This window comes from Drosophila sechellia, chromosome X (assembly GCF_004382195.2).
Source record: "Drosophila sechellia strain sech25 chromosome X, ASM438219v1, whole genome shotgun sequence".
NCBI lineage: Eukaryota > Metazoa > Arthropoda > Insecta > Diptera > Drosophilidae > Drosophila > Drosophila sechellia.
In genome coordinates, this window is record NC_045954.1 from 6,482,534 (window position 1) to 6,497,251 (window position 14,718).

Sequence of the window (14,718 nt, forward strand, 5' to 3'; positions counted from 1 at the left end):
TTACAAACGAGAACGTTGGGGGAGTAGATACTCACCGGAGTACATGCTGGCTATGGTTTCCAGAATGACCGTTCCGTTGCCCGGCAACACCTCCAGCTTCTTCTTGAGTATGACATCCCGGAAGTGCTTCAGGGCATTCGAGATGTCCTTGACGTGCGTCTCCAGCGTTTGGGTGGACCGGAGCACCTCCTCGGTGGTGGACGGTGCCTTTGAGCCGTGCTTGGTGCGCGGACTGTGCGGCGAGTGGGAGCGACCCAGTGTATTGTTGGTGGTTCGCATCAGGGAAATCTTCTCGATGAGGTCGTCCTTAAAAGAGCGCGCCCGGCGCGCTAACTTGGTGCCCTTGAGACTGTTCTTGTGGCCCGAGGATCCGGCACTGGGTGGTGCCGGTGGCACACCACTGCCACCACCAGCTCCGGCTGCTCCTGTTCCTGCTCCCCCGACCCGACTAGATCCTCCGGGCGTGCCCTGCAGCTGCTGGTGCTGCGAGTGATGGTGATGCGTGGGTGGTGGCGGAGTGCAGGCGGTGGAGTAGCTGCCGCTGTTGATGCTATTGTTGCTGCTGCTGCTGCAGCCGCCACCGCCCACTCCGATGCCACTGGAACAGGTGCCGGGCGTGGATGGAGAACTGATGCTGCCGTCTGCAAGAAGAGCAATAAAACGGTGCTTATTAATCTAATTATCTAATTCATATGCATTAGATAACAATATAGGTTTATGGGTAGCAATAATAAGAGACTAAGACTGGAATCCAGATCTTATATAGATACATATATCATGGGCTCAGTCTTTCCTATTCGAGCAGCATTCTTGAATGCCAATTTGAAAATCAAAAGTTGCCCCATATAAAACCACAATCTTTTGCAATATATGGCAATGTTGGTATCGTTTCGTTTCGTTTCGTTTCTTACTTTTCTTCATTTGGTTAGGCAAGATGAATATCTTAAGGCCATTGTATACATCATTCTAAAGTGGCTAAGCCAGCAGCGAAATTGAAAATCTTTCAGAGCTTGAGGAATCTTGAAAAGATTCATCATTGCCTCTTTACATACGCTACTCTTTCGAATCTTGAAACGTGTCTACTTAAATGTGGAATAATTTCAGTTGAAATGAACATATGTAATACGAAATTCCAAGCATTCCCATTTCGGGAATCGTTCATGCGAGCCCAAACATTTTAGTTTCGGAACTTTTTTAAAGAGCCAAAACAGCGAGAAACCGATGAGCACCACCCACCAAGCGAAATGCCCGGCGAGTAGCTTTCACTTACGGCACACCGCATTCTTGAGCGGCACAGGTGTGTCCATCTCCATATCGAACTCCCTATCCACGGTCACATCCACATCCATCTGCAGTGGAATCACTGGCGTTGATAGCGCCAATCGTGCCAGCTTTTTGTATTTGCGACGTCTGTGGAATTTGATGCTATGCAACGTGTTGCCGGTGGCACTGATGCTGTTGCAGGTGTTGCTGCTGTTGCAGTTGCAGTTGCTGCTTGTGAGGCTATGATTGTTGTTGGTGTCGCGCGGCGACCACGACTGCCGCTGAGTCTTCCAAAGACGATGGTGATTGTGATGGTGCTGTTGATGATGATGATGATGATGATGATGATGATGGAGTTGCTGCTGATGGTCATCGTGGCTGGCACTGCTGGGATACGGATTCCGATTCCGATTCGGTTTCGGACTCGGATGCGGCGGCAATTGCTTGACCGTGTACGAATAGAAATGCCAGCGGTCGGCGAGCGCACAGTCGCTCAAAAAAGATTCATCAAACTGGGGCATAATGTTGCATAATGACAGCAGCAGCAGCAGCAATAACAACAGCGACAGCAACACGCATAACAACAATTTGTTGTGGCTTAAATATGCTTGGCCAAAAGACACACACGTTGGCCCAACTGATTTCTCCAAATAGCGATAAGCGATAGCAGCAACATCGTTTCGTATAAGATTTAAGCGATTGCCGTCGATTACAATATCAATTCATTTTTCTGTTTCGGCATGTTTTACGTTGATTATTTCTTTCACTTTCAGTTTTCAGTTGTTCAGTGTTTTCGGGAAAAGTTTTAAGCACTGATAAAAGCTATATCCGATGTGCTCTGCCAGCAGGAAGTAGATGCTTTAAATGCTTTCTAATCATGTTCGTTCACTTTTGCAAGACGTCCGATAGTCCGATAGGCAATTCAAGCGATTAGCGATTCTAGCTTCCTTTTGCAACCGCAAGAATTGTTCTGGATACTCTTTGTTTGAGTGAAATACAAGTATCTTAGCTCAGAGATCACTCCAATTGGCCATAGTGATTTCCGTATATTATTTTCTTTAATGTTTAAAAGCCATCAAGCCCTAATTTCCGTTTCTTACTGCCTGCCCGATTGTGGTAAATTGGAGGTAATCAATTCCAAAGCCACTTGTCTTTTGCTTTACGCATATTTCAAGTGCGATTTCCGCAATTTTCCCCCAATGGCTTTCCATTCGCCGCACAGCCACTTTTACATTTCTGAACTTGAAATATTAACAGGCTGGGGCTGATTGATTCAATCGCCGATAAGCGATAAGCTAACACTTTTGCCTGCACTTTCGGTGCAATATCTTTCACTTTTCAAGTGCAATTTGGCGCTCTTTTCTTTGATTTTTCACCATCCATCAATCCATCTATCCATCTCGTTGGCGCACCGCCCCCGCAGTGGGCTATCTATCTGGTTGGCCTCTGGGTGAGATGTTGATTAAATAAATCACAAATAAAGATGATTATATTTAGACACTGGCGCTCTGCTGCTGTCGTCGTCTTCGTCGTCGTCGTCGTCGTCGTAGTCCGTTCGCGATGTTGTCGTTGTCGACTGGAAAGCGCACTGAACTATGAAAATCCGCAAAACGGGCAAAGCCAAAGACGACCGACCGACTGAAAGACCGACCAGGCGGCAAAAGCGAGTGTCCGAGTCTTGGAGACCCGCTAACCGGCCAACGGCAATGGCAACACATTAGCAATATAGCAATAGCAGTAACACGAGAGCCGCCGAGGGGAAAAAAGAGCCCCAAATGGCACTTGCCCACCTGGCAATCGCCCTCTCACCATCTCTCCTGATCTCTCCTACTGCTCTCGCCACATCGCTCTTTCTCGCCGAGATTCATCAAACAAATCATACATGTTCACATCACTAATGGACCAAACGGGGGCTACAAACGTATCGTCCATTCAATATGTCTCGGAAATCGTTCAAGTATTCAGTATATATATTTACGATGATATTCCTATTTTAAGATGACAAGCTACTTTACTGTTTATACTTGCAGGTACACCCCCTTTCTCGCAGTGCAGTTCGCGGTTTGCGGCTCTTTTCGCCCGGGAGGCTGCTCTCCAACCGTCGGCCTCTCCGCCCAATTATCAATCAGCTGGCGCACCTGAGAACGAGCCCGAGGTGGAGGGGTGAGGGGGCGGTAATTGGGGGCGGCAAGGGAGCGGCAAAGGGGGTTTGGGGGCGTGGCAAGAGACAAGAAGACGCCGGACGGATTTCTTCAATTTGCAAGTGCTGCTCGTGACTTGCCTTGGAAATGAACTAGCTGCTGCGCAAATGGGCGAAAATGGAAGGCGTCGCCAAAAGTGAGTACAAGCAATACAATAAATATAAAAAAAAATAATAAAAAAATAATAAAAAAAATATAAAAAAAAAATAATAAAAAATAATAAAAAATAATACAAAAAATATATAACAAAAATATATAAAACACTATACACTATATCTTAAGCAAAAGCTTACAAAACAAGATAACAAGTCACTAACTAACTGAAATGTATTTGGAAAGCAGGAAAAAAAAAGCCCAAGTGTATCGGGTTAGCGGCCAAAAAGAAAGGCCATCATTGTAATGGGTAATGGCCAAAGGGTGGAACTGAATCCTTGGCTTAAGGTTAAGGCCAAGCTGAAATCCTAGCCAGTGGCTCAATTAAAATAGAATAAAGCTTGCCTGCGTCCAGGGAAAAGTTCGAATATCAAGGTCGCAGCTTGTTGCCTCTCTAATAGGACTTTAAACGAGCTTCGACTTTCTATGAATTTAAAACTATTCGAGTAGTTCCAATAAAAACTGTTAACAAAAATCGAATAACATTCTGGAGAATTGTGAAACAACGAGCTTATCGCGGATTGTTTTACATTACATTTCCGGGAACTAGCGATTGCGAAAACATTTCAGATATTGACCTAGTGCCCGAAATGGGCTTTGTTTTCGGGCACTCGGTCAGCCACCACCCACTCCTCCAGTACTAGGTGGCAGCACTGGGAGCAGCAGTCACGTTCACCCAATTAATTTGGCATACCGCACAAATGGGAAATGGTAAGAGCAGCCAGGCAGGCATCCAGCCAGGCAGAGACCCCAAAAACCAAACCCGATATCACTTGAAGGCGACACGAGTCGAGGAGAGCCACTTTGCATGATTAGGAAATTGGATCAGGCAACGGAGCCGGCGGGTTTGGAGCCGCCGAGCGGGTTGGACGAGTCGAGCGGAGTCGATCAAGAGGTGATTTTCAATTCTGGTTCTGGCCCGAAAAGAAGAAAAGGCCCGAAAAGAAGGCACACACCAAGAGAATTGGAACAGCACATCTTGCTCATAACGAACATGGTTGACATTTTAAAACATGTATAAAAAGCGAGCAGTGTGGCGATGTTTTCTTCTATATAATATTTCAATATCAATCACTAACTTGAAGTTGCTTATTCTGTTGCCACCTAGCGACGCCTCACTGTACAGCAGCAAACTGGGCTAGGCGGATTTAAAGCAGCTGTCAAATAGAGAAATAAAGGGGCTGGCAACGGGGATGTGAACGAGGAGGAGTTGACACCGAATTCGGTAATTGGCACAACCGCCGATGAATACGACGATAATGATGAAGATCGAGCATAAAATCAGCGGAGCCACCTTCGTGTATGCAAAGTCCTCGGGAGCCGGTAAACTTGACCAATATTCGCGAGTGTCGCCCCTCAATTTCCCGACCAGTTTCAATGTTGCTGTCATTGTTATTGTGCAGTGAAAACAAATAAAGTTAACTTGACTTATGCCATTCGAATAACCAGTTTCTCAGATGGATTGAAGTTCTATGTGGATGGCTAACCATTCTTGATTAGATAAAGTCCAGTAGCAGTGTAGCATTTGCACAGTGTATCTTCAACCAGTTTGCAGATAGAGATTGAGTGTTAGAGATAGAGATAGAGAGACTGAGACTGAGAGTAAGCCTATTAGCGGGAGCAGCTAAAAAATCGCGATATGTAAAGCGAAAATAGAGTTAAGTTAAAACCGCACGAAATGTGAAATGCCGACTGAATGAGCACAGAAAACAGAAAACAGAAAACAACATCAACATCAACAAAATAAATAAAACAAGAGCCGAGGAATTTCGGTTTGCCTTAGGGAATGCTATGCTTTCTAACTGCTGCGATCGCGATAGTTCCTGAACATAAATACATATAAACACACGTAACAACATATGGTCTTTCTATACACAAAGCTGAGCTGCCCTGCACGCACATGGATAATGGAGATGCCCGCCCAGCAAAATGATTAAAAAACAAACGAAACTCTGGCCCACATTGGGCAGAGCAATCAAAATTGGGTAAATGACATAATCTGTTGGAAATGCAAACAGAAGCACACAATTTTCATGCAAATTAATGTCCATTAAAGGCAAAAAACATAACACAATCTCAAGTAGTAAAATTACCTAAACGATTGAAGCTGAACAAATTTAGACATTTGCGCACTGTCGTATTAATTAGAGTAGCAATTTAACTATTTAACTGCTTATTAAGGAAATATCTCAATGAACCCAAACAGCACGTGTCACAATAATAGCACTGCAATTCTGCCCTTATATTTACCATCTCCACTTAAGTAAATATCATTTAATCACTTATTTTCAGCTGAGCACTCTTATCTTGACCGCTGCTGTCGATGCTAAGCAAACGCCTGTTAATGCAATGTTAACTTTCCAGCTGTTAAAACTGCCGAGCACATGCTAATTTATTTATGTACATATATAAAGTGTAGCGAAATGACCACTTTTGGTGATCAAATCGGTTGTGTTTCACACCACAAAAGCTCTCGTTTGTGACACACAGCAGTTGTATTTACAAATTAGCAATTGAATGTTCTCGGGATGGATTTTTAAGCCACTATTCTGAGTTGTAATAATTGATTTTTCGTATTTTTCGATTAGTTTTTTGTATTGAAAGTATAACGAGTTTTCCCCCAGTGCAGCTGAGACAGTCAGGTGTGTTCATAAAGGGCTCATGTGGATTCCATTTCATTTGAGAGTCACTGATTTGTGCTGTGGACATGGGTCATCATCTGATCACGACGGGTTTTCATGCCGGTTAAAATGCATCGGATAATATCGGATAGTATTCACACACCTACACGCGTGGGCAACGTGCGGTGCACTGAGAGAAATTGTTTTTCAAATGTACTTCTGAACACTGACCACCATAATGTATACAACTGTAACTTCCATAAGCTTATTGTGAGAATGGGAACTCCTTTACCATTTAACATTTAACCCTTTACCCCGTAGAAAACCACCACTTCCCTGACAATGATGACGTCACTCGCAGGTGCTGTCATCACAAAAGTATGTGCATTTGTTTTCGTACGATTTGTACGATTTGTACGATTTGTACGATTTGTACGATTTGCTGGAGAGAACTCAATTGGCACCCACTGCGTATGAGCATTATTCGCAGCGCATCAACAATGCCATCGAATTGTTGAATTATACATCATTGCCTCTTCTCTTCTCTTATTTTCTTTTCTCTTCTCCGCCGATTACTCACTCGAGAATTGTCGCTTCGCCCTTTTTGTGTTGTTTTGTTATTTTGTTGTTTGTGTTGTAGCTAATTTTCCAGTCGCCGTGTATTATTTAACTTTTCACCCCGCGCAAACAAACGAAAAACGTGGAGCACACACCAAAATATATGCGGCCACTTGAGTTCCGATACTTTTTTTTTTTTTTTTTGATGAGTTTTATAGTTTTTGGCGTGCGTCGATGGATGCGTTCCCGGCAACGGTTAGATAACTTTTGAAGACCTCGTCGTCATAATTAAAAACACAAAAAACAAACAACCAAGCCGAAGAAAAAAAAAAGAAATATATATACATATATGTATATAAATATACATATAATTTATATATAAAACTACGGAAAGAAAAACTCTAAACGCAGCGTAAACAAAACTACAAATTTATTTTTTTTATTATTATTTTTTTTAACGCGCTGAGAACAAAAGCTCTGCTCAAAGCGAGATTCAAATTCGGACTGCAGCCTATATACAAGTACTTGCCAAATGCTCTTGGTTATTCAAAAATTTATTTGGACACTCATTAGTCGATGATAAGCCATGTTGTACATATGTATGTATGACGAATGATCTTATTACACATAAGTTGATGCAAAATTAGTTCCTGATTAAGTTCTAGAGTAGCGAGCGTCGTCATAAATAGAAATAATTTTTGATTTAAAAAAAAAGACATGTTGACCTAGCAGATATACATATTAATATGCTAATATTTAAGTACTCAAGAACTTAAGAACTTTTTACGCAATTTAATCGCAGACTCTTCTCGCCATGTAGAAGAGTGCGTGACCTATTTAACTTATTGTTTCCCATTTATTAGCACACACATTTCACTGCTCAGCATTAAACAAACTGATTTCTTGTTGATGCAAAACCAAAAACAAGAACTTGTTTATACCTTGAGACGAACGCTTTTTCGCCGAGTGTAAGGGGTTAATGGGCTTTTGTTTTATTACTTTTGAATGCCCAACCACATATAAGCGACAAACGAAGCGAGACTGAAAAGGCCAGCCTATGGAGAATTGGGAGCGATGACGATGACGGCACAATAATGGTGACTACCACGATGACGTCGACTGTGCGTGAATGTGTGTGTGTGAGTGAGTGGTGTGGGTGTTTGGGTGTCGCCCACTACTTCAAAAAACTGGATATCTTGGATCAAAAAATCTAGTAAATATAGAGCGTTAAGGCTTCAATCAATTTTTGTTTCTTCAAAAAATATTGTTTACATTTATTGTCGACTTTTTTATGTTCATCATTCACCGAAGTTGTGCAAATCAATCGCTTCAATAAATCCGATTATCAACTAAAGGGAAAACGGTTAAAAGAGATTGGGCGTGGGGTGAATGCCCCCTCCAATTAATTGGGATTTCTCAATTCTCAATGCAAACTCTTTCACTTTCGAACTGAACTGAATGGCTCGCTGAATGAAATCTTCAATTCGTTTCAAGCAGGTGGTTGTTGTGCCGCTATAACTTATAATAACAATAATAGTAATAATAATGAAAAGTGTGGTGGGGGGGACTGAAGGGGGCTGCAACAATGTAACTGTCCAATAGACACGCTTCAGATGCGATACTCTTGGCCAGAAAGCGAGCAAAGCACAAAAAGACAGCTGCACAGATTGAAGAATGAAAGTTTCGCACCCCAGAAGAAAGTAGTGCAAGGGGGGGAAGAAATAAAGATTGGGCGGCCAGGTGAACAATTATGACATAGAGCGTTGACGATATGGAAAACGAAATGAAATCCATAGGAAAGCAAAAGTGCAGAATGGCAATTGTGTAAGTGAAAAGCACAAAGCACGAAACATAAAGCAGTTTAAAGAAGCCCACAACCGAGTTGACATAAACAAACATATTTGTGGGGGCCGCCAGAGGGAAAGCGGGAAAGTGCCATGTCATACGTGACCAAAGATCCAACAATGGCCACCAGCACAGAGGTATGTGAGCCCAGCCAACCAGCCAACCAGCCAACCAACCAGCCAACCAACCAGCCAACCAACCAGCCAGTCCAGATTTCACTTGGGCGCCAATGGAAACCCTCTGCCCACCTGTGACCACACACCAAGCTCAAGTCCACCAGATGGTGGCCAGCGCGAAGACATCTCTGCGCCTGACATTGTCCAACCTTATCTCCTTTGACCTCAACGCATTGCAGTGGTTTATTCGAAAGCATTTCTGTCGACCTCAAAGGCTTGCCAAGCTAATCACAAGAGGAGAGTTGCCTTTCCAAGCTGCAGTTTATGTACAGAGTGCATAGCAATCCATTTGTTTGCCGCTTTACTGAGTACTTCCTATTCGTATGTATGAGTTTAAACAGTGGTCAAATTTTCCCTTTGACTTGGCCGCTATCTCTTAATCGTCGCTCGTTTCAATTAAAAAATTTTCAACCATATACATAATGAAATTGAGGCATCTGTCGACGGGCACTCATTTGGTCAATTAAGATCTCATTGTGCCCATCTCCTGCAATGGATTTTTCCGGCTAAGGTCAGGGTTAAGAAGGCCGGAGCAACAATAGCAATACTATAATAAAATGCGAAGCAATCGAGTCTATTCCCGGTGACCAGTGCCATTGCCATTGACCTGCCAACTTGCATCGCATGTGGACGCATCTAATTCCCGGCTAGCGGCATCGCCATCGAAATCGGAATCGAACCCGGACACGCCCACAGACCCTTTTTCCCGTTCACCATTTGCCATTTGCCATTCTCACTTCTCAATTCTCCATGCCTGATTCCTGATTCCAGGCTTCACTCTCGCTTTGTTGGACGCTCTGTGTGCATCCGTTTGGTGTCCTGGCCACAAAGACGAACTAACGAGATATTCTATCTACATGGTGCCTGCCAATATGAGTGTATATATAATAAAGCTCCCCTTTTTTTTTCGAGTGCACTGCTATTCGTTTATTGAAACCCAAGAGGCGGCAACAGGTGACTCCCAGTGGTCAGCAGCTTCCCCCCCTTTCTACCAGTTAGAAAGTGCAGCCAACAGTGAAAGCCAACACGAAATTGTTCAATCAACAACAATTAGGCAAAACCCTTTTCATGTTTATGGAATTCCCATTTACATTTGGATTTGCATTTACATTTCGATTTCCATTTCCATCTCGCCAATTGGAGAATGCTTTCATTCGTTTTCATTCGCTTGCGGCAGGCCAAAATGTCATTGGCATATACGAAATATATATGATATATCCCAAACCCAACAGTGTGGACATGTGTTGACGCAGACACGGAGTCGTCGGGTGATTAGATTAGATACCAACGACGAGGTGTGCGCGATATCCGATCGACTAAGGAACGAACACCCAACAGCCACTACGATGCCTAATATCTGCGGAGTACTATCGACTATTTTGTGGACCAGCAGCCAGTATCTTTACAGAAACACCATAAGGCAGACGAGGTATGAATCCAAATACCCCATATTCAGATACATGTAAGGATTTCCAAAGCGAGTGATTTCGAATGAAAAGTATATCTGCCCTCGGCCCTTTCCATTTCACAAATGCAATATATACATATATCACAATCAGTCAGTTGCTCAATTTATCGGACAAATTGATTCATCTTCGATCGGATCCGGACATAAAGAGCCCACTATGACCGCATTCGCTTTGGATTCTGATCAATTTGGCCGATTATGCTCGCCTAATTTGTGGCAATTGCAGCTAGATGAAAATGATACAAATGATGATTTGCCCGTGGCCATTATTCCATTATCTCGACGAACGATCGCATTCCACAAAGAGCACTATCTCGATCACAATCTCTATCTCTATCTGTATATAGTTATATCCATTTCTATCTGGCTGGCTCAAGGCCATTTGCACATTCAACTGAGCTGGAACTGAAAACTACTGACCAGCGGGAAGTGAAAAAAAATGAAAACTAGCAATTGTTTTGTTTGCTGCCGCTTACCTATCGTCAGCGGGGAAATTGCACATGGAAAAATAATCATCATCTATCTATCGATAAGAGCAATGATAAATTAAGTTACTAAGAGTGAAATCCCAGTTTTGACATTGGTTATGTGGTTGGTCTGCACAAAAAAATAATGATGATGACACCTATCTACTTGTCCAACAACCACTTGTAAAGCCAGATAACGTGCCACAGTTCTGCAATATTTGCGAGTTATTAGTTAACACCTTCTTTAACTTTACTATTTGCAAACATAATTAAGCTGCTCTAGGAGGCAGTGAAATTGTTTGCCAGACAAAGCCGACTGAATTTACAAGTCATAAGTTGTGAATATATTGTGCTATTTTCCTCGGTGGCCTAAACTATCATCTTGTCATTAATCCTAATTACACAGCATATGTTTCATACGATACGTACTCATAGTGGTGGCTCCATTCAGTCGCTGATCGAGGGGCATCATCGTGGCCCCCACACCGATGCCGGCTCCATTCGCGATGCTAGTGCCCACTCCCACTCCCGATCCCAAATCCAACGCATCATCGGCACTGGCAGCGCGATTAAAGGGTCGCGGTTTGCGATTTTTGAAGCGCAGGCGCAGCTCCGTGTTGAGAACACGCATTATGTCGATGGGCGGAAATCGATGGGAATATATATATACACTATATACACTACGTATGTATATATATAAGAAAAAACAAACGACGGCCTTTTGCTATTGTTTAGCTGATTTGTTTGGGGCGCGGGAATTGGAGCAAACGCATCAACGACTCCAACTCAATTTGTGCCCCGCATCGATCGCTCTTCGATCCCCGATCACTGGTACACTCCGTAAAAAAAAAAGAAAATAGAAAATAGAACAAAAATAGGCAAATGATTTCGGGGATCGCCCCTCTGTATGATATCACACACACTGCCTGCAAATCACGAGCTATACAACAACGAGCATTTATTAATCAACTTCGCTCGATTTGTGCGATGTGTTGCCGTGCGGAGAACGGAGACGGCTGGCAAACAACACCGTTGTTGTGAAAATTTCGCGTGCGACTGACCGACCGAGCTGAGCTGAGCCACCCAATTCGAGGCAACCCAACCCAAAGCAACCCAACTAACCAACAAAACCGAGTCAACCTACCATACCATACAATACCATACCGCACCAGTGAGCGGTGAGCGGTGAGCGGTACGCGGCGAGAGGTGAGCGGTAAGCGATGAGCGGTGAGCGGTACGCGGTGTAAAGCGATGAGCTGCGAGCGCACAACTTTTACAATCTAATCGCGGGGCCACTGGGCAGAGCGTTTGGCTGAGCGACAGATCTGACAGTCTAGCTACTTTCCCCGCCCCACCTGCTACCAGAACTATATAGTACTATACTATACTACACTAGTAAAACTTAGTAAACCCACTACTACAACAAGCTCCATACATGAATGGATAATATTGTACATTGAGTTTTTTTTTTTTTTTTTAAAATATTAATTTTTAGTTATCATTACCTGCACTATTTGTTGCGAGTTCAGTAAACTGTGGACTGCTGCTATTCAGACGTCCGCGAGTGTGTCAGCTTGTGACTGTTATCAGCGTGAGTGGCTGTTATCAGGCTAATGGAAACATTCAAGTCAGCTGGCGACTTTTTAAATTTGCACTCGCAAAAAAAAAGGTAAACACGGCAAGAGCTGAGCACACAAAGAATGACAGACGTTGTCTAAGACTTGATGTTTTCCAGCCAAAAATTCAAGTTGGTTAGTGGTCATGCAAAGTGGGCGACAAAAGTGCTGCCAGAACAATGAAATCCACACAGAAAGTACAAATTAAATGCGAAGCTGGATAGAAAAATGCGTAGATGTTTGGAGATACTTGCTTAGAATTTAAGACAGCTTAACACTGGCAGGGGTAATTCAATTGAAGGCGAATGGAGAATCCTTCAATGGCAAATTCTTGGGGCAGCAACAAGTTTCAATGCATTTCCCTCGAAATCGGAGCTCTGCTCATTAACTATAAGCTAAAAGCTGGCGTTGCATGGAACCAGAACCAAAATCAACAGGATAATGCTGGGCCAAACAAAAGTGCTATTATAAATGGACACCAGGCAGCAGGAATGGTGTTTTCCAGGAATTAATTAAAACGAGGGTGGACAATGGGTTCAGCTGGGCAAAGGATTAATATGCATTTTCACCCAACTCTTGTGTTCCCAGAGCAAGTGCATTTTCCGGGAAATCAAAATCCTTGGCGTTTAGTCGAAATCAACAGGATAATAATAGACAGAAAATGGTAAATCAAATTCCAAATACCACACGAAAGCTGCCATTCGCAGGAATTAAGTAATGTGTGTGAGCGATTTGAGTTAAATCAAAAATTAGTGCTTATCATATGTGGGCAGAAAGTGCATGAATATAGTCAGCAGGGCGTATTTCCATGGAAACCAATTTCAATTTTCAATTTTCTTCCATCGATATGGGATATGATTTTAAACCGTAGAATTAAGCACCCATACATTATTAGTTGTAAAAGAAATATTTCGATTTTTTAACCTAGTAAAACGTTATTAAAAATCCTTGCCTACTTTTCTGCTAAGCCCTAAAAATGTTAAGGATAACGTTTGCGGGGGCCAAATTTGGTTAAGGATTTCCGGGAAATGTTTAATGCGATTTAAATATATGTATGTATGTATATATGTATATATCAAAAACTCTAGTCAATAAGGATTTTCGGAGAACATTTACTTAATTAAACAAAATTCCACAGATAAACAAAGGTCAAATGCAATCGGAGAGTTCCGGGAAATATTCAAGGAGCTTCCTTCCATATGGGATGCAAAGTGAAATTCTATGGGTTATACAAATGGAGTAAAGACAACAAGAGGATAAATTCCAATTAGGATGACAGCCTTTTTATCCAGGTTTCAAACCATATGAATTTAGGAAGAATTTTAGAGGAAAAAAAGACGAGAGAGTGTGTGTTCGTGTGAGTGGGAGCGCAGCGGAGGTGCGAGGGGCGAAATGAAAATAGGAAGAGGAAATGGAAAGGAAAACGAAAATGTTTGCCTTCGCTTCTGGAGTTGTTCTTCCAATGTTTAACACTTCTGGAATAGAGGCAAATGCAACTGCAGCATCTAAAAGTCTAAAAATAGACTTGTTGACAGCTCCCAAAACGAGCAGCAGCGGCAGCAACAGCAACAACAACAACAACACGAACACGAACACGAACAACAACAATGAAAGGCGGGGGCGTTGCTAGATAAAGGGGCGCGGGGTATATGAGCAATATAGGGATAGTGGCAATAGGATCAAGGATGGGGAAGGGAAGAGACGGAGGAATGTGTGTAAACGATGGAGGCGAATGCAAACGGTAAACTGTGTGGAAATTGGATGGAAAAGTCAAGGAGTCGCCAAAAAAAAAAAGAAGAGAGCGCTTAAGAGCGAAATACTGACCGATTTTCTGCAGTATATTCATGATGAGGCCGTGTGTTTTCGCCAGGATTCACAGATTTCCCTCTTGGCAATTTTCATTCTCCTTTTTCCGCAACGATATTCGGTTCTTTTTGCTCATAGCCGCAGACCAGTAAATAAAATAAAAAACACTAAACTCTCTTTTCCTCTCACACGCACATTTTCATCGTTCTCCGCTTGAGTAGTATTAGTATTTGCTCACACACACAGTACAGTATTTTTATTTGATATTTCGTCCCGTCTCGCTCTTACTACATATATATGTACATGTATTTATAAAGTTGTGTTGCGATCCCCGCTTCGTATTCACTGAAATTCAATCGCACTGGCACTGCACTTTTGGCCGGCTCTCATTTGGGCCAAAAACAAAAAGAAAATATAAAAAATAACAATACAATTTTAAACGCGCAACACAACAACAAAATGCGGTGACCGTTGCGCAGTGCTGCTAAAATGCTTCCCAAACAATGTGAAAATAGTGACGAAAGAAAGTGACGATTGGCGCCCA

At 42.7% G+C, this 14,718-nt stretch overlaps 1 protein-coding gene across 14 annotated transcripts in view; it reads right to left on the bottom strand.

Annotated features, from left to right (window-relative positions):
• LOC6612208 (guanine nucleotide-releasing factor 2) overlaps positions 1-14,648 on the bottom strand; it is a 22,162-nt gene extending 7,514 nt beyond the window's left edge. For 3 of the 14 annotated variants that reach the window (XM_032726502.1, XM_032726503.1, XM_032726501.1), the window contains exons 1-2: positions 11,182-11,383; positions 36-641 (exon numbers count right to left, since the gene is read on the bottom strand). In XM_032726502.1, coding sequence (XP_032582393.1) covers positions 36-641; positions 11,182-11,383 — 808 coding nt within the window. Of the gene's footprint in view, positions 1-35; positions 642-1,270; positions 2,821-11,181; positions 11,839-14,192 lie in introns of those variants that run through there. The other 11 variants (XM_032726497.1, XM_032726491.1, XM_032726492.1 and 8 more) reach the window with 8 other exon arrangements.
• Between the last annotated feature and the right edge of the window lie 70 nt (positions 14,649-14,718).